At 39.4% G+C, this 25,180-nt stretch overlaps 1 protein-coding gene across 3 annotated transcripts in view; it reads left to right on the top strand.

Annotated features, from left to right (window-relative positions):
* The window catches only part of FAM168A (family with sequence similarity 168 member A), a 207,904-nt gene that overhangs the window by 120,854 nt on the left and 61,870 nt on the right, over positions 1-25,180 (top strand). For all 3 annotated transcript variants that reach the window (XM_082343233.1, XM_082343231.1, XM_082343232.1), the window contains exon 2: positions 20,216-20,303. In XM_082343233.1, the coding sequence (XP_082199359.1) occupies positions 20,234-20,303 (70 nt within the window). In that variant the 5' untranslated portion in view covers positions 20,216-20,233. The remainder of the gene's footprint in view (positions 1-20,215; positions 20,304-25,180) is intronic.

Raw genomic sequence — 25,180 nt, 5'->3', positions numbered from 1 at the left:
ATAAATAAATATTTAAAAAATGAAATGCCAAGAAAGACACAGGACCAGCAAAAGGGCAGAGGGGCATTCCTGGAACTGTATTGTCATACAGCTTATTTGTTCATTTCTCTTTCCACTTAATTGTTTGATCATCTGTCCACCCAAAGGATGGTAGCAAGGTGATACAGTGGAAAGCCTCCGGTCTAAGGGCAGGAGAACTGGGTTTTGTTCAGGGCACTGTCCACAACCCTGACTTGCCATGTATTTTTACGGTAGTCCTTTCCCTTCTCTGTGCTTCAGTTTTCGCTTCTAAATAAAAATAAGTAAAGCTATTGGGTGTCATGACCATAGTCCTCTTCCAACTAGCTCTCTGCAACTAGAATGTGATGGATAATATGGCACTTGTACTTTTCAAAAGGAGCACCATTATTTTTATACTGTGTCACAGGCCTTATCTAAAAAGATAAAATATGGTTTATATCTTTGCATTGCAAATCTAGCCTCTTGTGTGTAACCATTAAAGAGGGACTCTCAGGATTGCTGATTCATAGTCTCTAGAAATGCCTGATCACTCACTGTTTCTTGTAGTTTGGGATGTTATAGCAAGTGTGGCCGCAGCAACCCATTTCCAGCAAATTATAACTTTGCTTTAGAGTTGTGTGATAATTTACAGTCATTGTATTATGTGGTTGTGAAACTGTGTTTTTTCAGCAAATATTTTCAAAGCACATACTTTGTGCCTGACTTTGTTCTAGGTGTCAGGGATCCCTGCTGTCATGTGCTTTACAAGCAGGAGTGTGATACAATTACATTACAGTTGACTCTTTTTAAATTAATTAATTAATTAATTTATTTATTTATTTTTGGCTGCCTTGGGTCTTCATTGCTGCGCGCGGACTTTTTCTAGTTGTGGTGAGCGGGGGCTGCTCTTCATTGAGGTGCGCAGGCTTCTCATTGCAGTGGCTTCTCTTGTTGCAGAGCACGGGCTCTAGGCATGCGGGCTTTGGTAGTTGTGGCTCGCGGGCTCCAGAGCGCAGGCTCAGTAGTTGTGGTGCACAGGCTTAGTTGCCCCGCAGCCTGTGGGATCTTCCCGAACCAGGGCTCGAACCTGTGTCCCCTGCATTGGCAGGCGGATTCTTAACCACGGCGCCACTGGGGAAGTCCCTACAGTTGATTCTTGAACAACACAGATTGAGCTGCGTGGTTCCACTTACACATGGATTTTTTGCAATAAATACGTACTACAGTACTACACAATCCATGGGAGGTTGAATCCACAGATGCTGAACCATGGATACAGAGGGCTGACTATAAAAGTTATACTTGGATTTTCGACTGCATAGTTGGTTTGCACCCCTAATCCCTGCATTGTTTGAGAGTCAACTGTGTAATGTGGTAAATACTACAGAAGCTTCTCAATGAAAGTAGCATTTAATTGAGCCCTGAAAAGAAGAGTAGGAATTGTCCAGACTAAAAGATAGGGAGACTGAGGAAGAAACACCTGTGATTGAGAAGGGTGGTATTTCAGATAGGGAGAATAGCATGTGTAAAGACTTAGAGGCAAGAGAGAAGAGTTCAGGGGAACTCAGAGAAGATCAAATCTGCTGGATTCTAAAGTGTGAAGGCAAGAAAATGTTATTTTGAAATTACAGCCATTTTAGGTATCATGCCTGGATTGTGCATGATACCTAAACAGCGTGATGTCATGGAAGGGCACAGGACTTGGAATCTAAAGACCTAGGTTATAGTCCCTGGCTTTCCACTAACCACCTCTGGAATCTTGAACTAAATCATTTATCTTTTCGGATTCTGTTTCTTTATCTGTGAAGTGATAATTGTTAACTCTTGCACCATCCTTATAAGCTATAAAAGTGCTGCACTATGAAAGCCTTCCTTGACCCTTCTGCCAAACAAAATGACTTCTCTCTGTTTTAAGCACTTTGTTTTAATATAACACTTTTCTTGTAGTCATTATTTTACAAAACTGTTTCCCCACTAAAAGATGAATTATTTTAAGGACAGAGAAATGACACATACTAAGTCCCAAGTACTTGTGAGGTTTAATGAATAATTGGATTCTATATTAAGGGAGATTTTCTCTGAAATTTGTTTGCCCTTAAACACAAAGCAAAACAAAACAAAACAAAAACCTTGAGAAGAAATTTTGTATTATTTGCAAGCATTTGGCCTGAAAGACAATTTTGTTGTGTTTTTGACTAGGAAAAAGCCATTTTCTTAAAGCTATTTCAATGGGCTGAATGCTTTAGTCGTTAGAATGTGACATTTTGCAGATAAGCATTTTATTTACAGTTAGGCACAAGAGGTGGTATTGAGCCTTTAGATGGAAAGATCTGTTAACTGTGGGAGCCTTTTTGATATTGAGATCCTCTTGGCAGATTCCTAGAAATCAGAGTTCTCTTCCACTTCATCTTTAAATTGAAATATTTTCTGAGACGAAATGATATATACAGAACTGTAAAATGCAGAAATATAACGTGCAGTCTGATTACATTTGGCAGACAGTATGAAGAAGTAGATAGCTGCTATAAGAACTGGGCTTCCTTCAGCCGCATAGCACAGGGAGATCAGCTTGGTGCTTTGCGACCACCTAGAGGGGTGGGATAGGGAGGATGGGAGGGAGGCTCAAGAGGGAGGGGATATGAGGACATATGTATGCATATGGCTGATTCACTTTGTTGTACAACAGAAAATAACAGTATTGTGAAGCAATTATACTCCAATAAAGATCTACTAAAACAAACAAACAAACAAACAACTGGGCTTCCTTGTGTATAGAATTAAGAGGAAAAAATGCCGAAACTGTGTTTTCTTAAATTTGGTAAGAAGTTAATGTGATATTAAACTATTGAATTCCAATAAAGCTTTCTTTTAACTTACTCATTAGTTACTTCATTGATCTAGTCAAAAATGTTTACTGAACACCCTGCTTTATAGCAGGCCCTTTACTAGAAATTCAGTAGTGAATAAAACAGATATGGTCCCTTGACCTTATGTTGCTTAAAATGTAGCAGGAAGAAAAGAATTGGGCAAGCAAATTACAGCTGCAACAAGTATTTATAACAGACAAGTTCAGAGAGCTCTGGGATCATAAAATGGCCTGTAGCCATGCCCAATCTGGCTTTCTGAGATCCTTTTTTTTTTTTTTCGCTGTGCTGCACGGCTTGCTGGATCTTAGTTCCCTGACCAGGGATTGAACCTGCACCCTTGGCAGTGAAAGTGCAGAGTTCTAATCACTGGACCGCCAGGGAATTCTCTGAGATACTTCATAAGAGCTGAGAGGACACAGTTGAGAAATGGGGACAGGATGATAATATTCCTGCCATGTTTTCCCTCAGATTCTGTGTTCCAGCCTTTCAGAACTATTCAGTATTCTCTGAATGTGCCTTGCTCTCTCATGGTATAATTTCACGAATGGCTTTTCCTTCCCCTTCTCCCTGTAGAATTCCTGTCATCCTTCAAAACATAGATCAAATGACACATTCTTTTGAAATCGTATATATATCTCTCCCCAATTAAATAGGATTAGGTTCAGCTACATATAACAAATCTAAAATAACAGTGGTTTAAAAACATAGGGTTTTATTTTCTCATGTTAAAGAGTACAGAGGTAGTCCAGGGCTCAAATGATCAAGGATCCAGGCTCCTTCTGCCGTCCTTGGTTTGAGACTTCCATTCTCAAGGTCGCTTCACGGAAAAGGCTGATGAGCTCCAGTCATTATGTCCTAATTCTAGATAGCAGGAACGAGTAAGGGGAGAAGGAAGGGCACCTCCCCCAGCTAACACTGTTCCCTTTAAGCAGGCTTTAAGCATAAGTCCTATACTATATTTCAGTTATATCTCATTGAGCAGAACTAACCACATAGCCACACTTAACTACAAGAGAGAGTGGGAAATAGAATCCTTTAACTGAGCATATTGCCATCTAGTGGCAGTTAGAGCATTTCTCCCCCCGCCCCTTAAATTAGTTGTTCTTTCTTTAAATTCTAGCACTCAGTATAATAACAGTACAATTTTGCTATTAATTCTCAGTCCATGTCTATCTCCCTCATATAAACACCCCAGGGACAGAAATCATGTCCTGTTATATCTGACTTAGTAACACTTTGCTCAGAGCTTGGCACAAGAGGTTTCAGTTCACCTGTATAAAATGAGGGTATTGAATTAAATAACTTAATTCCTTTCAGCTTATTTTTAAAAATCTGTATTTTTTCTTTGCTGATTCAAAAATTACCAGTTTGTATTATTTTAAATAGCTTTATTGAGGTATAACTTATATTTGATGAAACTCAACCATTTTAAGTGTACAATTCAGTGCTTTTTAGTGAATTTACAGAGTTGTGCAACTATCACCAAAATCCAGTTTTAGACCATTTTTAGTTACCCCAAAGAGATCTCTTGCTCTCATGTGATGTCAGTCCCCATTCCCTCTCCAGGTCCCAGGTAACCAAATATCTATCTGCTCCTTTTTCTTTTCTTTTTTTTGCCTTTATTTATTTTATTTATTTAGTTTTTATACAGTAGGTTCTTATTAGTTATCTGTTTTATACATATTAGTGTATACATGTCAATCCCAATCTCCCAATTCATCCCGCCCCCCAACTTTCCCCCCTTGGTGTCCATATGTTTGTTCTCTACATCTGTGTTTCTATTTCTGTCTTGCAAACTGGTTCATCTGTACTATTTTTCTAGATTCCATATATATGCGTTAATATACAATATTTGTTTTTCTCTTTCTGACTTACTTCACTCTGTATGAAAGTCTCTAGGTCCATCTACGTCTCTACAGATGACCCAATTTTGTTCCTTTGTATGGCTGAGTAGTATTTCATTGTATGTATGTACCACATCTTCTTTATCCATTCCTCTGTCGATGGGCATTTAGGTTGCTTCCATGACCTGGCTGTTGTACATATAGTGCTTCAATGAACATGCAGCACTTTTTGAATTATGGTTTTCTCTGGATATATGCCCAGTAGTGGGATTGCTGGGTCATATGATAATTCTATTTTTAGTTTTTTAAGGAACCTCCATACTGTTCTTCTTAGTGGCTGTATCAATTTACATTCCCACCAACAGTGCAAGAGGGTTCCCTTTTCTCCACATCCTCTCCAGCATTTGTTGTTTGTAGATTTTCTGATGATGCCCATTCTAACCGGTGTGAGGTGAATGAACTACCTCATTGCAGTTTTGATTTGCATTTCTCTAATGATTAGTGACGTTGAGCAGCTTTTCATGTGCCTCTTGGCCATCTGTATGTCTTCTTTGGAGAGATGTCTATTTAGGTCTTCTGCCCATTTTTTGATTGGGTTGTTTGTTTTTCTAATATTGAGCTGCATGAGTTCATATATTTTGGAGATTAATCTTTTGTCCATTGATTCATTTGCAAATATTTTCTCCCATTCTGAGGGTTATCTTTTCGTTTTGCTTATAGTTTCCTTTGCTGTGCAACAGCTTTTAAGTTTCATTAGGCCCCATTTGTTTATTTTTGTTTTTATTTCCATTACTCTAGGAGGTGGGTCAAAAAGGATCTTGCTGTGATTTATGTCAAAGAGTATTCTGCCTATGTTTTCCTCTAAGAGTTTTATAGTGTCTGGTCTTACATTTAGGTCTTTAATCCATTTTAAGTTTATTTTTGTATATGGTGTTAGGGAGTGTTCTAATTTCATTCTTTTACATGTAGCTGTCCAGTTTTCCCAGCATCACTTATTGAAGAGACTGTCTTTTCTCCATTATATATCCTTGCCTCCCTTGTCATAGATTAGTTGACATAGGCGCATGGGTTTATCTCTGGGCTTTCTATCCTCTTCCATTGATCTATATTTCTGTTTCTGTGCCCGTACCATATTGTCTTGATTACTGTAGCTTTGTAGTATAATCTGAAGTCAGGGAGTCTGATCCTCCAGCTCCATTTTTTTCCCTCAAGACTGCTTTGGCTCTTTGGGGTCTTTTGTGTCTCCATACAAATTTTAAGATTTTTTGTTCTAGTTCTGTAAAAAATGCCACTGATAATGTGATAGGGATTGCATTGAATCTGTAGATTGCGTTGGGTAGCATAGTCATTTTCACAGTATTGATTCTTCCAATTCAAGAACATGGTATATCTCTCCATCTGTTTGTATCATCTTTAATTTCTTTCAACAATGTCTTATAGTTTTCTGAGTACAGGTCTTTTACCTCCTTAGGTAGGTTTATTCCTAGGTATTTTATTCTTTTTGTTGCAATGGTGAATGGGATTGTTTCCTTAATTTCTGTTTCTGATCTTTCATTGTTAGTGTACAGGAATACAAGAGATTTCTGTGCATTCATTTTGTATGCTGCAACTTTACCAGATTCATTGATTAGCTCTAGTAGTTTTCTGGTGGTGTCTTTAGGATTCTCTATGTATAGTAGTATGTCATCTGCAGACAGTGACAGTTTTACTTTTTCTTTTCCAATTTGTATTCCTTTTATTTCTTTTTTTTCTCTGATCGCCTTGGCTAGGACTTCCAAAACTATGTTGAATAATAGTGGCGAGAGTGGACATCCTTGTCTTGTTCTTGATCTTAGAGGAAATGCTTTCAGTTTTTCACCATTTCTGCATCTATTGAGATGATCATATGGTTTTTATTCTTCAATTTGTTAATATGGTGTATCACATTGATTGATTTGCATATATTGAAGAATCCTTTCATCCCTGGGATAAATCCCACTTGATCATGGTGTATGATCCTTTTAATGTGTTGTTGGATTCTGTTTGCTAGTATTTTGTTGAGGATTTTTGCATCTATATTCATCAGTGATTTTGGTCTGTAATTTTCTTTTTTTGTAGTATCTCTGTCTGGTTTTGGTATCAGGGTGATGGTGGCCTTGTAGAATAAGTTTGGGAGTGTTCCTTCCTCTGCAATTTTTTGGAAGAGTTTGGGAAGGATGAGTGTTAGCTCTTCTCTAAATGTTTGATAGAATTCACCTGTGAAGCCATCTGGTCCTGGGCTTTTGTTTGTTGGAAGATTTTTAATCAAAGTTTCGATTTCATTACTTGTGATTGGTGTGTTCATATTTTCTGTTTCTTCCTGGTTCAGTCTTGGAAGGTTATACCTTTCTAAGAATTTGTCCGTTTCTTCCAGGTTGTCCATGTTATTGGCATAGAGTTGCTTGTAGTAGTCTTTTAGGATGCTTTGTATTTCTGTGGTGTCCATTGTAACTTCTCCTTTTTTATTGCTAATTTTATTGATTTGAGTCCTCTCCCTCTTTTTCTTGCTGAGTCTGGCTAATGGTTTATCAATTTTTTGATCTTCTCAAAGAACAAGCTTTTAGTTTTATTGATCTTTGCTATTGTTTTCTTTGTTTCTATTTCATTTATTTCTGCTCTGATCTTTATGATTTCTTTCCTTCTGCTAACTTTGGGTTTTGTTTGTTCTTCTTTCTCTAGTTCCTTTAGGTGTAAGTTTAGATTGTTTATTTGAGATTTTTCTTGTTTCTTGAGGTAGGATTGTATTGCTATAAACTTCCCTCTTAAAACTGCTTTTGCTGTATTCCGTAGGTTTTGGATCGTTGTGTTTTCATTGTCATTTGTCTCTAGGCATTTTTTGATTTCCTCTTTGATTTCTTCAGTGATCTCTTGGTTATTTAGTAACATATTGTTTAGCCTCCATGTGTTTTTTTCCCTGTAGTTGATTTCTAATCTCATAGCATTGTGGTCGGAAAAGATTCTTGATATGATTTCAGTTTGCTTCAGTTTCCCGAGGCTTGATTTGTGACCCAAGATGTGATCTGTCCTGGAGAATGTTCCATGTGCACTTGAGAAGAAAGTGTAATCTGCTGTTTTGGGATGGAATGTCCTGTAAATATCAATTAAATCTATCTGGTCTGTTGTGGCATTTAAAGCTTGTGTTTCGTTATTAGTTTTCTGTCTGGATGATCTGTCCGTTGGTGTAAGTGAGGTGTTGAAGTCCCCCACTATTATTGTGTTACTGTCGATTTCCTCTTTTATACCTGTTAGCAGTTTCCTTATGTATTGAAGTGCTCCTATATTGGGTGCATATATATTTATAATTGTTATATCTTCTTCTTGGATTGATCCCTTGATCATTATGTAGTGTCCTTCCTTGTCTCTTGTAACATTCTTTATTTTAAAGTTTATTTTATCTGATATGAGTATTGCTACTCCACCTTTCTTTTGATTTCCATTTGCGTGGAATATCTTTTTTCATCCCCTCACTTTCAGTCTGTATGTGTCCCTAGGTCTGAAGTGGGTCTCTTGTAGACAGCATATATACGGGTCTTGTTTTTGTATCCATTCAGTGAGCCTGTGTCTTTTGGTTGGAGCATTTAATCCATTCACGTTTCAGGTAATTATCGATATGTATGTTCCTATTACCATTTTCTTAATTGTTATGGGTTTGTTTTTGTAGGTCCTTTTCTTCTCTTGTGTTTCCCACTTAGAGAAGTTCCTTTAGCATTTTCTATAGAGCTGGTTTGGTGGTGCTGAATTCTCTTAGCTTTTGCTTGTCTGTAAAGCTTTTGATTTCTCCATGAATCTGAATGAGATCCTTGCTGGGTAGAGTCATCTTGGTTGTAGTTTCTTCCCTTTCATCACTTTAAATATATTGTGCCACTCCCTTCTGGCTTGTAGAGTTTCTGCTGAAAAATCAGCTGTTAACCTTATGGGAGTTGCCTTGTACGTTATTTGTCGTTTTTCCCTTGCTGCTTTCAATAAATTTTCTTTGTCTTTAATTTTTGCCAGTTTGACTACTATGTGTCTCGGTGTGTTTCTCCTTGGGTTTATCCTGCCTGGGACTCTCTGCGCTTCTTGGACTTGGGTGCCCATTTCCTTTCCCATGTTAGGGAAGTTTTTGACTATAATCTCTTCAAATATTTTCTTGGGTTCTTTCTCTCTCTCTTCTCCTTCAGGGACCCCTATAATGCGAATGTTGTTGCGTTTAATGTTGTCCCAGAGGTCTCTTAGGCTGTCTTCATTTCTTTTCATTCTTTTTTCCTTATTCTTTTCTGTGGCAATGAATTCCCCCGTTCTGTCTTCCATGTCACTTATCCATTCTTCTACCTCAGTTATTCTGCTATTGATTCCTTCTAGTATATTTTTCTTTTCAGTTATTGTATTGTTCATCTCTGTTTGTTTGTTCTTTAATTCTTCTAGGTCTTTGTTAAACATTTCTTGTATCTTCTCAGTCTTTGCCTCCATTCTTTTTCCGAGATCTTGGATCATCTCACTATCATTATTCTGGATTCTTTTTCTGGAAGATTGCCCATCTCCACTTCATTTAATTGTTTTTCTGGGGTTTTATCTTGTTCCTTCATGTGGTACATAGTCCTCTGCCTTTTCATTTTGCTGTCTGTGAATGTGGTTTTCATTCCAGAGGCTGCAGGATTGTAGTTCTTCTTGCTTCTTATCTATCTGCTTCTATAGATTTGCCCTTTCTGAACATTTTGTATAAATGGAATCACACAATGTGTTGTCTTTTGCTCTGGCTTCTTAAACTTAGCCCAATGTTTTCAAGGTTAATTCATGCTGTGATATGTGTCAGTGGTTTGTTCCTTTTTATTGTTGATATCATTGATATTTTTGTTAAATTTTAAAAGTTGTTTTCTTAGTGGTTGCTTTGGGGATTAAATATATATCTTCATTTTTTACAAATTACATATTGATTATAATCTACTTCATATACAATCTACTTCAAATATAAACTAACTTAATTTGAATAAAATTTAGAAACTTTTTTCAGGTGTAGCTCCATTTTCCCTGTCTTTTACTTTGTGCCCTTGTTTTTCTGTAAATTAAATCTTTATATGTTCATATACCCAACAATATAGTTTTAAAGTTATTGTATATAACTGTCTTTTAAGTGTATTAAGAGAAAAATATTTTTACTATCTTTATATTTACCTATGTAGTCGCCTTTACTGGTGCTCTTTATCTTTTCATGTGGATTTGAATTGCTCTGTAGTGCCATTTCCTCTCAGCCAGAAGGCTTTAGTATGTCTTTAGGGTTTTTGAAAGGCAGGTTGCTAGCAATGAATCATCTCAGTTGTTATCTATTTGAGAATGTCTTTATGCCTTTAATTTTGGATTTTTAAAAAAATAAATTTATTTATTTATTTATTTTAATTTTTGGCTGCACTGAGTTTTCATGGCTCCCCACGGCCTTTCTCTAGTTGAGGAGAGTGGGGGCTACTCTTCGTTGTGGTGCGTGGGCTTCTCATTGCGGTGGCTTCTCTTGTTGCAGAGCACAGGCTCTAGGCATGCAGGCTTCAGTAGTTGTGGCATGTGGGCTCAGTAGTTGTGACTTGTGGGCTCTAGAGCACAGGCTCAATAGTTGTGGCTCACGGGCTTAGTTGCTCCGTGGCACGTGGGATCTTCCCGGACCAGGGCTTGAACCTGTGTCCCCTGCACTGGCAGGCAGATTCTTAACCACTGTGCCACCAGGGAAGTCCCTTACCTTTAATTTTGAATGATAGTTTTACTGGGGTCAGAAATCATGGTTGGTACTTTTTTTTCTTTCTTTCAGCACATTTATTATTTCCACTGCTGCTGGCCTCCATTGTTTCTAATGAGAATTGAGCTGTTAATCTTATTGTTGATCCCTTTTATCTGATAAGTTTTTTTCTCTTGCCACTTTCAAAATTTTCTCTTTGGCTTTCAACAGTTAATGATGTGTACAGGTGTGGCTCTTTTTGTGTTTAGCCCGCTTGGAGTTCACTGTCTGTCTTGGGTGTAGTTTAATGTTTGTTTGTTTGTTTTTAAAATCAAATTTGGGAAGCTTTTGATGATTATATCTTCAGATATTTTTTCTACTCCTTTCTTTCTTCTTGCTAGAACTCCCATTACTTGTATGTTGGTTTGCTCCAGAGTTTCCCACAGGTCTCTGACTTCATTTTTCATTTTTTCATTTTGTTTTTTAGATTGCATTATCTATGTTGATCTCTCTTTGAGTTTGATGATTCTTTGTTCTGCCAGCTCAGATTTGTTTTTGAGTCCTCTTGAATGTTTCATTTCAGAATACAACTTCCAGGGACTTCCCTGGTGGTCCAGCATTTAAGACTCTGCACTTCCACTGCAGGGGGCATGGGTTCGATCCCTAGTCAGGGAACTAAGTTCCAACATGCCATGCAGCATGGCCAAAAGTGAAAAAACAAAACAAAACAAACAATTTCCATTTGGTTCTTTTTATAATTTCTATTTATTGACATTCTCTATTTGATGAGTAATTATCATCATACTTTCATTTAATTCTTTAAATATGGCTTCCTTTAGTTCTTAAAGTACTTATAATAGCTGCTTTGAAATATTTATCTGCTGATTCCAACATCTGGGCCCCCATAGAGACAATATCTATACGTAGTCTCCTTTCTTCCCCCCCCCCCCCCCCCCCCCCCCCGGTAAATGGGTCACACTTCCCTCTTTCTTTGCATGTTTTATGATTTTTTTTGTTGAAAAACTATGTTTTAGATAATATATTATAGCAACTCTTGATTCAGATTCTTCCACCACTAGCGGATGGGAGGGTTGTTGCTGGGGTTTTTTTGTGTGTGTGTTTTTTTTTTTTTTGGTTTATTCAGTGACTTGTTCAGACAATTCTGTAGTATCTGTCTCCTTTGTAGTGTGTGACTGCTGATGTCTCTCTTTTTAACCATGCATATTTATTTAATTATTTATTTAACATGCAAGTTTATTCTGGTCATATTTTTTAAATTATTGTTTTAATTTTTAAACTTGGCTTCTTAAAGGTCACCCCTGGGTCAGCATAGATTAGTGATCAACAATGACTGGCTTCAGTCCTAGGCCAGGAAATCTTCTACCCTTTGTTGATGGATTTGTTTGTTGATCAGGGAATGCATTCAAAGTCCAGGCAATTTGCAGTTCTGCTCCAACCTTTACTTTCAGTGTGTTCAAGACCTTGCATTCACATAGGATCAGTAGATAGCTAGGACCTCTCCAGTTTCTCTTTAGCAGGTATGAAACCTTATAGATCACCAGGGATCCCATAGTGGGTCTTATCTTTTGTTCCCCAGCACTCCCTTTAAAATTTCTGGCTTATCTGCAGGCCTGTTGCCTGCCCTAACTAGCATTATGATCTTAGGCCAGCTGTAGTAGTGGCCTTCCTGGATAGCTTACTATTGTTCCCCAGATTGTCCCTCTATTGTTTTTGACAATGACTCTGGGCAATATCCAGAGCAAATTTTCTACACTCAGCTTCAAATTAAATCAGCCCACTCTGGCAAGAGTCATCCTCTTGGCCTGGCCTGATGGAATTACCCCCAGAGAGCTGGGAGTTGTGGGGTAGGAGCAGCTTCAGGCTAAAATGCCACAGATTCTCACTGTTCTTAATATGGTTCAGTAATTCTTCTTGAATAAACATTTCTCAAGTTGATGTATACCTTTGGTTAAGTTTCAGAGGCCCGAAATGGTTATTTTTGACAATCTTGTTCAGTTTTATTGTTGCTTTTAGGAAAGAGTTTGCTAAGCAGTTTAGGTATTCCAGAAGTTCCACCTCCTTGTGTTACTTATGGCATCTTTATTTTTACTTAACTTTTAAAATTCCCTAGCTAGACCATAACCTCCTTTGGGCAGAAACTATCTATATCTTTTCCCTACAGCGTCCATCCTAATATGCATTAAAACTTTAAACTTTAATTTCTTTGTCTGATGAAATTAATAATCCTTGTGTTGCTTACTTCAAAGGATCAGGTGAAATAGTGGCTAAAATCTCATTGTAAACTACAGATCTTCCTCAACTTACAATGGGGTTACATCCCAATAAACCCATTGTGAACTGAAAATGCATTTAATACACCTAACCTACCAAACATCATGGTTTAGCCTAGCCTACTTTAAACATGCTCAGAACACAGCAGCCTACAGTTGGGCAAAATCGTCTAACACAAAGTCTAGTTTGTAACGTTGAATATCTCATGTAATTTATTGAATACTATATTTTAAGTGAAAAACAGGATGGTTATATTTTTACAGAATGGTTGCAAGTGTAAATCGGTTTGTTACCCTCGATCACATGGCTGACTTGGAGCTGCAGCTCACTGCTGCTGCTGCCCAGCATCACAAGGGAGTTTCGTGCTGCATACCACTAGCTCAGGAAAAGAACAAAATTCAGAATTCAAAGTATGTTCCTACTGAATGCGTATTGCTTTGATACCATTGTAAAGTTGAAAAATCTTAAGCGAACCATCCTGATTTGGGGACCATCTGTATAAGCTTTGTAAATGGTAAAGTTCTTTAAAAATTTTTAAGTAGTTTGTAAACTACAACACTAATTTTAAACACTGCAACCTGTTGTGCATATGGTACTTCCAAGTGTTCATCCTTCAACCCTGGAACTTTTTTCTTCTCATTTTGTGCTCATAGATTTTGCTGTTGATTTGAAAGAAATAGTTCAGGAGGTTTTGAGGGCAGCAGCAGGCTATTTGGAAAACGGTCTGGGAATGAAAGCCAGCTCCACTAGGAGGGAGGTCTTTAGCACCTCTGTTTTCCTCAGTCATCATGCCACCACCTGGCTCACCATTGCTTGTTCTGCCCAAGATGAGCTATCGGTAGAGGCTTCTCTGAATATTGGAAGTAAATGCTGTAGAGATGTGAAGCCAAGTAGTTGACTGAGATATGCCAAGAAGTGCCAAGCACCTTGAAACTTTTTCCAGAGTTGTTTTTTGGAGTAGCATGAGGGATGGTTTGTTATTTATTCAACTATGCATTTAGTGCCCATTATGTGCTGGTAATATTCTGGGTATTGGGGATACGAGACAAAATAAACAGAATCCTTGTTCTCATGGAACTTATAACTCTAATGGGGGAAAGAATAAACAAATACGCAAGAAAATACATCAGTTAGTGATTGGTGTCAATAGGAAAAGTAAAGCAGGAATTGGGGACAGGGAATAACAGTAGTAGTTATTTTTAGATAGGTTGGTTAAGGAAGTAATTTCTGGCAAGGTGAAATTTGTGCAGAGACCTGAATGAAGTGAGGGAGTATGCCATTTGAATATCTGGGGGAAGGGCGTTTTAGGTGTGGGAAAGCTCAAGTGCAAAGACCCTGAGGCATAAGCATACATGTGTGTTCAGGGAACAAGGAGGTCATTGTGAGTGGAGTGGAGAAAGCAAGGGATAGTGGTAGGAGTTGCAACTAGAGAGGTGGGCATGTGAGACCAGATCATATAAGGTCCTGTAGACCTTTATAAGGACTTTGGATTTTATTCTGAATAAGATGGGAAGCTACTGCAGAGTTGTGTTTGCTGACACAAGTAATGTAGACTTACTGTGTTTCAACCCCAGGGAACAGGGGAAATTCCATACTTGGCTCTGGAGAGGGAGCTAGACGGGACTTGCACAGCAGGCACTTATCTTACTTAAGAAGTAAAATCAGGTTGGATCGGGAGCATATGGCAGCTAAGATCCTAGGCAGCTGGCAGGAATAGAAGTCAGGCAGACAGTGCTTTTATTCTCTCATAACTGCCTGTGTGTGTCCAGCAGGGACCCAGTAGGTAGATTTGAACTGCCTCCATGGTGGGATCTATCAGGGTCCAAACAGAGCACAAGGGGCCCCGAGTTAAAGGAGGGTTAGGGAGGGGCCTGCTATTCCAGAGGAGAAACCAGTGCTGGGTTGGGAGACCAGGGAGACTGGGAAACTCAAACTCATCTAGCACAGTGGAAGTAGCTTGGGCATTGGAATCAGAACTGGTTATTCTCTCAATTCTTAGTTATGAGACTTTGGGCAAGTTGCTTCATTTCTCTGGACTTAAGTTTATCCATCTATAGTACAGTGAAAATAATACCTATTTTGCAAGATCATTGTGATCTTATAAGACTTATAGGGACTAATAAGGTAAGTCGCTAGCACAGTACTTGTCACCTGGTAGATCTTCAATAAATAGTAGCTGCTGGTAGTAGAGGTAATATTTATAATAGTAGTAATGGTTGTTTACCTTTACAGAATGCTCATTGTATACCAACCATTGTTTTAAGCAGAATTCTTAGGCATCTCAAATTTAAGTCCAAATCCAAATTTCTGTCCTTCACACCAAAACATACTCCTTTCATAGTTCTCATCCCAGTAAGTGGCATTTTTATTATTCCAGTTTCTCAAGTTAACTTTGGAGTCATCCTTGATGTCTTTCTTCCTCTCATACTCTATAGTCAATCTGTTAGTAATTCCCATCAGCTTGATCTTCAGATTATACCCAAAATATGACTACTTCCCACCACCACCACCACTGCTACCACCCTATTTCAAGCCACCATTACCTTTCATGTGGATCATTTTAATAGCATCCTAACTCATCTCCCTGATTCTCCTCTTGCCTTCCTGCTCTCTGATCTCAGCTCAACAGTCAAAGTAATCTTCTTAAAATGAAGTCAAATCAAGTCACTCTTCTGCTTGAAACACTCCTAATCTCATTTAGAATAAAAAACAACATCCTTATACTGGCCTACAAGGCTGTACATGATTTGGCCTTCATCACCTGTCTGATCTCACTGCCTACTCTTTTCTCTTTCATTCACTGTGTGTGCTCCAGCTAAACTGGCCTTCATGCTATTTCTCAGACATGGTTCCACTTAAGGGCGTTTGCCTTTGCTGTTTTCTCTACTTGGACGGTTTCTCCTCAAGAGACCTGCATGGCTTGCTCCTTTAGCTTTTTCAGGTCTCTGCTTAGATGTCACTCAATAACACTTTCTCTAACCATCTTATTTAAAATTGTACCTCCTCCCCTTGGTACTCCCTATCCACCTTCAGAGAATTTCTCTAGCATTAACTGCCATCTGATATACAGTATATTTTACTTTTTAAAAAAATTTTGTGTCTTCCTCCCCCCTCCCAACTGGAATGTAAGCAGGAATTTTTATTAGTCTCGTTCACTGCTGTATCTCAATTCCTCTATCAAGCTTATGTAAGACAAATGGCATTTGAGATAGAAAGTCTCAAGCAGTGTCTTCAAACTGGGCATCAAAATATTCTTGGAAACACAAATACATAGATTCCTGAGCCCCATGCCAGATAGAGCATAGAGGATTTTCTATACCATGTGAAGGAGTAGGGATTTTATTCCCAAAGCTTTTGAGGTGAATAATGCCCTTATCCAACCTATGCTTTAATAAAGAATATCAAGGATTAATTAGAGTTGGTTAGAATGGGGGAAAAGAGTCCTCTTAGGACTGTTTAATATTTCAGACAAGAGATATTGAAATTTGAACCAGAGAGCAGTAGCAATGAGAAAGGTAGGTTTATGAGGACTTGGTGATTGATTGGGTGTGAAAGAGTGGGAGGAATTTAGGATGACTTTCAGGGTTTCTCGCTTAAAGTGCCAGGTGGATGGATTGTCAGTAACTGTGAGACGGCCAATACTGGATGGAAGAATGGGCTTGGGGAAGAATGTTGAGTTTACTTTTAAACGTTGTGAGTTTGAATTGCTTATGGAGTTATCAGGAAGAAACGTTCAGGAAGTAGGTATGTGTGAAAGTAGATGTGGGTGAGTACTGCATTATAATAATTATTTTAAGAGAGATGTGAATTTCATATATCATGGACTAATCTAGACAACTACAAATCTATTTTCTGTCTCTGTAGATTTGCCTATTCTGGACATTTCATAAAAATGGAATCACAGAATATGTGGCCTTTTGTGAGGGGTTTCTTTCACTTAATATGTTTTCAAGGTTCATCCATGTTGTAGTATGTATCAATACTTCATTCCTTTTTATTGCCAAATATTCCATTGTATGGATATACCACATTTCATTTATCCACTCATCAGATGAACATTTGGATTGTTTCCACCTTTTGACTATTATGGATAATGCTGCTATGAACATTTGTGTTCATACATTTTCATTTCTTTTGGTATATATCTAGAAGCAGCATTGCTGGGTCATGTGGTAACTCTGTGTTTAACTATTTGAGGAACTGTCAGACGTTTTCCCAAAGTGGCCATATCGTTTTACATTCCCACCAGCATTGTATAAGGGTCTAGATTTCTCCACATCCTTGCCAACACATTTTATTATCTTTTTGATTATAGCCATCCTAGTGTATGTGAAGTGGTATCTTGTGGTTTCAATTTGCATCTTTTCATGTGCTTATTGGCCATGTATATAACTTCTTTGAAGAAATGTATGTTGAGATTCTTTTCCCATTTTTTAAATTGGGTTATTGGCCTTTTTATTATTGAGCTAAGAGTTCCTTATATATTTTAAATACAAATCCCTTATGTAAATGATCTGCAAAAATCTTCTGTCATTCTGTGGGTTGTCTTTCACTTTCTCGATGGTGTCCTTTAACACACGAAAGCTTTTAGTTTTCCTTGCCGTTTTTTTTAATACATTTATCTATTTATGTATTTATTTTTGGCTGCGTTGGGTCTTCGTTGCTGCACGCAGGCTTTCTCTAGTTGCGGAGAACGGGGGCTAATCTTCGTTGCGGTGCATTTCTCTTGTTGCGGAGCATGGGCTCTAGGTGCGTGGCTTCAGTAGTTGTGGCTCTCGGGCTCAGTAGTTGTGGCTCACGGGCTCTAGAGTGCAGGATCAGTCGTTGTGGCGCACGGGCTTAGTTGCTCCACGGCATGTGGGATCTTCCCGGACCAGGGCTCAAACCCACGTTCCCTGCATTGGCAGGTGGATTCTTAACCACTGCGCCACCAGGGAAGTCCCAAAAGTTTTTAGTTTTGATGAGTCCATTTTATCTATTTTTTTCCTTTTGTTGTTTGTGCTCTTGGTATCATAATTACCATTGCCAAATCCGAGGTCACAAAGGTTTAGGCTATCTTTTCTTCTTTCTTCTAAGAGTTTTATGTTTTTAGCTCTCTCATTTAGGTCTTTGATCCATTTGGGGTGCTAGTCTTGGCCTTGTCCCTTACTTACTTTGTGACCTTGGACTGTTCATTTGCCTTTTTTCAGCCTCACTTTTTTCATCTGTTAAAATAAAAGTTTATATGTGAGTACACAAAACATATCAGTGGTTGCCACAGCTGGGAGTTGTGGGCAGGGTATTGACCACAAAGATGAGAGAACTTTTGGGGGTGGTGAAGATACTTTGTATCTTAATTGTGGTGATGTTTGTACAACTATATACATTTTTCAGGGCTCATAGAACTGTATACCTAAAAGGAGTAAATTTTACTGTATGTATATTATGCCTCAGTAAACCTAGCTTTAAAAAAAAAACCACAAAAGCCTTACAACAACTCTACAAAGAATGTGTTATTCTTTTCCATTTTGAGGCTAGAGGAAACTGATACTCAGGAAAGTTAGTGGACTTGCCTATGGTCCCACATTTGGTATGTGGCAGTTCTAGGATTTTAACCTAAATCTGCCTGATTGTAGAGCTTGTGATCTTCCTACTCATTTTTAGCCTGTCCCTGAAACTATTAACAGTGTGTGGATTCTGTTGTAAAAGGCTGACCTTCCCGTGAAAGCCAGGAACCCTGTCTGCCTGTGAGCCACTCCCCAGAAGTGGCTGTCTTATTCTTATTCCAAATTGTGAACCCCTGGCAGATCTCATTTCTGCCAGTCATTAGTTGAGACTGGAATCCATGCTGTTGTGAAGTGCTACTCAGGCATGGTCTCCTGAGACTGTGGCCCTCATTTTGGAGCAGCAGGAGACCAGTTTCAAAACTGATGAGCTTCTTTGGTTATGAAAAGCAATTTCTAACTTTGTCCAATCAGCAGCACAGAGTACCTTCTCCGTAGGAGAGTGCTCAGATGTTTACAGGGCCCGTTGTGCTGCTTAGCACAGTCTTCCTTACTCTGGCTTATTTAGCAGAGAACCGATCGGGTAGAAGAGAGATCCGAGGCAATCACCGTCATCATTTACATCTGCATGCCACTTTATAGTTTGCAGTATATTTTAACATCTGTGAACTCTCTTAATTTTCTTAGCACCTTGCCAGGAGAGTGCTTATATTTAGAGAGAGTGTACTTGGCTGTATTCTTGGACAACTCTGGTTGCGTGTTTTTTCCTTAAATTGTGCTGGAATGTGTATGTCTCCTGTAACTTTTATTCTCAAATTGTTCTAGTTTCAGTTTGTCAACTGGCCTCTTGCCCTGGGGTGATTTGGCAGGGCTGTGCATTGGGTACATTTCAAGTTCTATCCTCTGAATTTGACCAACATCATTTCCTTTTTTGCCTGTTTGACTGCCCCACCTTCCTCTCTTTGGGAACCCATCTTTCCTCCACCTCTCATTCCAGAACCCTGGACAGAGTAATTAATCTCAGAGCAATCGTCATCAAGCCAGCTGCCTGTCTTCAACATTTGACTTGTTTCCTATCCTGAGGTGCTATGGGAGAAGTTAATGACCTAAAAAATTGCCCATCTATCATGTGAGCCTAGTTAGGAGGGAATTGTTTGATTTTTATGAAGTGTAAATAATATATTTGGAGACATTTTCAAACATGTGTTGGCCTGTGTGTCAGAGTTGGTTCCCTAAACAAGGTGGGACAAATTGGCTGGGTAATAGAGCTTAATGACAGATTTTCCATTAATCAGAATGGAGGATGTGCTTCATTAAGATAATTAACAGATCACTTGTGCAGGTGATACTTATTGCACACAAATTTCCAAGTTTCTTTCCCTTGAATAAGCTTTGAAAGAGATCTTGGCTGTGTTTCCTTGCTTGCATTAAAATGATCAATGGCGGTAAATTCCCATTTTTTCCCAAAACTGCTAGTAACTAGTATCCTGTCCTCTGTAAGTGCAAAAGGTGGGTGACAAACTTGCTGCTCTTCCAGCAGTCTGTGTGTTTATCACCAGGTACTCGGGCTCCCCTGGTGAAGAGTAGAATTGCATCCTTTCCCAGCTCCTAGGCTAGCATCCTTAGAATTAGAAAGGGCCTCAGAGAGCCTAAAGTAATTGATTTTACATCAGGACACTGAAGCCCAGAGAGGGGACGGGACTTGGCCAATGCCACACAGTACACTCATGGTAGAGGCATCTGTGGGATAGTGGGACTAGTACTGAACTGAGAATCAAAAGGCTGGGGTTGACATTAGGCAAATTGTGTCACCTCTTTGCCTCTCAGTGTCTTCATGTGTACAGTGGGAAAAGTGTCTAGCATAGGGCCAAATACAAACAAATGCCTTTTTTGTAGTCCTCTTTTCTACTATACCGTGTTGCTTCTCTATGAGTGTAACCTGAAGATTATAGATCGGAAGTTGATGTCAGGGAGAGTGAGCAATCATTAATCAACGCTGTTTTTTTTGTTTGTTTGTTTGTGTCTCCGTAGGATTCTCAGTTGTCCACAATGAACCCTGTTTATAGCCCCGTGCAGCCTGGGGCTCCTTATGGCAACCCTAAGAACATGGCCTACACAGGTGAGTGGTGTGGGAATGGCTCTCATTTTGAGAAGTGGTGGTTAAGGATGTTATCTCATAACATTGTGAATGACTTTTGGTATACTGCGCCTCCAAAAGCCCTAGTAAAGCTTGGGAACTTGTAGAAGGGAGACATGTCTGGGGTCTAGTGCAGATGAAAATGACATTCTTAAGATCATGGTCTATTGAATTGCCAACTAGGGGAAAGGAAGGGAGGTAACATTTATTTATTATTGAGTACCTACCATGGGCCTAGCCCTGCGCTGGGCACTTTTACATATCATGTTTAACTTTAATCTTAGAAGTAGTTGTACAGGGTGTGGTTTATTATCACCATTGCACAGATGAGAAACAACAGTTGCAGTAAGAGGCCACAAACAAAAATAGGTATTTGAACCCAGGTCTGCTGATTCTGAAGGCTGATCTTTTTCATGACTGCATACCATGCTGTTTACTACTCACTGCCTTTGCGTATGTTGTCCCTCTGTCTAGAATGCCACTGTCCCCTGACAACTTCACCTTATCCTTTAAGATCTCGGCTCTGAGCTCAGGCAGCACTTTTCCGGGGAGAATCTTCTCCCTTACTTGGCCTTGGGCAAGTTTTTTTTTTTAATTAATTAATTTATTGATTGATTTATTTTTGTCTGCGTTGGGTCTTCGTTGCTGCGTGCGGGCTTTCTCTAGGTGCGGCGAGCGGGCGCTACTCTTCGTTGCAGTGCGCAGGCTTCTCATTCGGTGGCTTCTCTTGTTGCGGAGCACAGGCTCTAGGCACGCGGGCTCAGTAGTTGTGGCTTGTGGGCTCTAGAGCGCAGGCTCAGTAGTTGTGGCGCATGGACTTAGTTGCTATGGGGCATGTGGGATCTTCCCGGACCAGGGCTCAATCCTGTCCCCTGCATTGACAGGCGGATTCTTAACCACTGCATTACCAGGGAAGTCCTTGGCCAAGCTTTTTAACCTTCCAGAGCCTCGGTGTTCTCATTATAAAATGAGGGCAATAGTATTACCCTGTTTCATGGGCTGCTGCAAGGATTAAATGAGCTAGTGTAAGGCACTCATCATATAATATATGGCATAAAGTAAGTACTTAATGGTTATTATTTACAAATAAATAAAGATGGGTAGGATGTATCATAATGGAAGGTAGTGAGAAAATGTATGTAAATTGTCTAGCATGGTGCTTAGCGTATCATGAGCCTTCAAAAATGTAATAAATATAAATCCAAGGTGAAGATAACAGTATGAATGAACACATGGAGGTAAGAAGGTATGGTCAGGGTACAGTCAGTACAGCTGGAGTAAAGAGTAGAAAAAGGGGAAAAATGGGAATTTTCTCTACTCAAAAAGTAGAGTAATAATGGTCTTGGTGGCAGGATTAGAGGTGGGAGGGTTGAGAGTTTCACCCTGGAAGAGAGCAGGGGGTGGAATGTACTGGTTCCTTTCTATAAATTTGCTCTTTACCATGTATGCTGAATAGCCTCCTAGACTGAGAATGGAGGGATCTCAGAGAACTTTTTGTCTGGTTGTTCCAAATTTTGTTCTATAGGAACACTGGCTGGGGGGCATGGGGGGGGGGAGGTGTGTGGCTTCAGAACATCCTCAAATATTTGATTTGATTTTTGAAAAATATTTAGAACTATTTTTATAAAGCATGCATACACATAAGATGATCAGTGTGTTAGCTTAAGCTTCTAAGAATGTGTGTTTATTAAAAAAAAAAAACTGCTAACATTTGCAGCTACTTATGCTTGTAAATCAGGATTTTCTCAATGCTATGCAACCCAAATAACATTCAGAAATATATTGGAGATTGAGCCTGATATGACTAAGCTCTCATCACTGATTTTCAATTTCATATGTTTGTGTTTATCACAACAGCTTTATTGTCCTGATTTAACCCTAATAGTAAATATGTTCTCTTTGGACTTCTATTGTATGTTTATTCTAATACAATTAATTTTACTAACCAGGATCCATGGGCAGTATCCCATGCCCCACTAGCTCAGGGAGCCCGTTGCTTTTTCTCTTCCTGGTTCAGAGTATCCAGCAATCTAAGTTCCTTTGCCAGAGGGGACTGAGCTGCTTTGGCAGACAGAGCCCAGGGGAATCCTTCAGGTTTCCTGTGATTCTGGCTGCATTCATTCTTACTGAGTTGTTAAACCTGAGAAGAAACAGTTGCATTTATCTATTGATTTGCACAAAGAAGATTAGGCAGTATGATATATTGATAAATGTGTTTCAACTGAATGAACAACAATCAAGTTCAAATCTCAGCTCTTTCAGATAATAGCTAGATGACTTTGGACAAGTTGCTTAACCTCCCTAAATTTAAATTTATTTTATAAATTGAGATAATATTATCTATTTCACAGGATAGTTGTAAGAATTAAATGAGGTAATTAGTACTCCATAGGGAGAGAGGGAGGATTGTCTTTGTTTCTACTAATCACTGAAGATCATTATCAGCCTGGAACTATGGGGTTTTTTGGCTGAGTTGGGTCTTCGTTGCTACGCTCAGGCTTTCTCTAGTTGCGGCGAGCGGGAACTACTCTTCGTTGTGGTGCATGGGCTTCTCATTGCAGTGGCTTCTCTTGTTGTGGAGTATGGACTCTAGGTGCGCGGCCTTCAGTAGTTGCAGCATGTGGGCTCAGTAGTTGTGGCTCGCGGGCTTAGTTGCTCTGCTGCATGTGGGATCTTCCCAGACCAGGGATTGAACCTGTGTCCCCTGCATTGGCAGGCACATTTTTAACCACTGTGCCACCAGGGAAGTCCCTGGAACTATGTTTTAAGTTAATTTTTCTGCTGGGATTCTAAGACTACACAGATAGTATAAACTCCACATAAGTAGAATAAATTCAAACTTCACACAGGCCAAGGTTTCAAATTCTTCGGGAAACTTTCTTTTTTACCCGTAGCTTCCTGTTGTCTCTCTACTTTTCAGACAAATTTTTTTTCTTTTAAACTGACTTATGACTTCTCTAAATTCTCAGCTTTATGCAGGGGAATTTGAGTTCCAGCTGTTGGTTTCTCCAAGGCCCAGAGCCTCATCTCCCATCCCCGCCATAGCTATGAAAAGCAAGCCCTTTGATTGCCCAGACCAAAAAACCTTCCCAGAGCATCCCAATATCAGCTCACTGTGAGAGTTCCTGATTTTTCATTTCATTTTTTGACCCTGGAGATTTTTTTCTTTCCTAAAATCTCAAGTCTGCGTGTGTCTGTTATATAACATAAACTGTTTGTTTTACTTTTTATCCAGCTTTTCTAAGTGTTACGGAGTAGGCAGATTTTCAGGTTATCTTTTCCTCCACATTGCAAGAAATAAAGACCCAAGTGAGATAATCTGTAAACAAATGCCAAATACAATGCTTTAGAGTAAACATTTGTTATTATTGTTAGTAACAATAATGGTTATGTTAAAGAGTGTTAATTACCATTTGGCAAGCACATACTAGGTACTTTATATATATTAATTATAATCTTATTAATCATAAACCCCATAGTACTCTTCTTTTAGCAAAGTAACTGGTAGTTTAATTCAGGTTGTATTACTTGGCCAGTGTATGTAGCTTCTGAAGGATAAGGAAAGATTTGAACTTGGATCTTTATGATATTAAAGTGATATGCTTTCTGTTATAGCAAGGTGATTTGTCTTAAAATATGTGCTTCTTTCACTGCTTCCAGTGATAAGCTAGGGGAGAGGGTTGTCTTTTCAGTTTCTAGGACTAGGGAGCCTCACCTTTGAGGAGCTAGGAGCCTGCTCCTGGCCGGCAATTTGGGGTAGACTGGGAAGGGGGCAGTAGAAGTGGAGGGTCAAGTCCATTGTGCTATCATCTGCTTCAGGGGTAATGGGGTGGTGGACACAGGGAATAGAGAAGTTGGGAAAATTCCTGATTTGAAATTCTCTCTGAAATGTAAGAGGGAAATAAAATACAGCTTTGCAGTTATAATTCTGACACTAATTCCAATGTGCGGGTTCTTTCCCCACACCAAGCTGTTCTTTGACACCAGCTGGGTGTCCTACAGTTCAACTCAATTCTGACACTGTCTACCTGGAGATAATGTCATTTCAGAGGTTGAGAGCTCTGCCCCGCAAAACTGTCCTCATTTCGGATGCCAATCACAAGTCCAGGTTGTGACCTGTGCTTCTGACTGATTGGCTATAAATCAGAGGTTCCCATAACCCCCCTCCTTGGGTTCAATTAATTTGCCAGAGCAGCTCACAGAACTTAGGAAGCCAGTTTACTCACTAGATTATTGGTTTATTATAAAAGGATATAGCTCAGGAACAGGCAGATGGAAGAGATGCATAGGGCAATGTATGCAGAAAGGAATGTGGATCCTCTAGAGCAGGGGTCTCCAACCCCCGGGCCATGGACAACTACAGGTCCAGGCCCGTTAGGAACCAGGCCGCACAGCAGGAGGTGAGTTGCAGGCCAGCAAGCGAAAGCTTCATCTGTCGCTCCCCATAGCTTGCATTACTGCCTGAGCACCCCACCCCCCCGTCCGTGGAAAAATTGTCTTCCAGGAAACTTGTCCCTCATGCCAAAAAGGTTGGGGACTGCTGCTCTAGAGGGTGCCACTCTCCCAGCACCTCCACATGTTCACCAACCTAGAAGCTCTCGTCCTTCTTGGTGTTTATGTTGGCTTCAGTACATAGGTATGATTGGCCATTGCTGATTCATTCAACCTGTAGCCCCTCTCCTCTCCCCAGAGGTCAAGAGGAGGGGTGGGACTGAAAGTTTCAAATCTTCAATAACATGCTTGGTTTCCTTGGCAACTAGCCCCCATCCTTAGGTGCTTTCCAAAAGTTACCTTATTAACATAAACTCCGGTGTGGTTGAAAGGGGTTTGTCATGAATATCAAGACATCCTTTGGGAAT

This window comes from Balaenoptera borealis (assembly GCF_965194805.1).
Source record: "Balaenoptera borealis genome assembly, chromosome: 11".
NCBI classification, from domain to species: Eukaryota; Metazoa; Chordata; class Mammalia; order Artiodactyla; family Balaenopteridae; genus Balaenoptera; species Balaenoptera borealis.
Note: the sequence above shows the minus strand (reverse complement) of the source record. Positions and strands in the feature narration are given on the sequence as shown.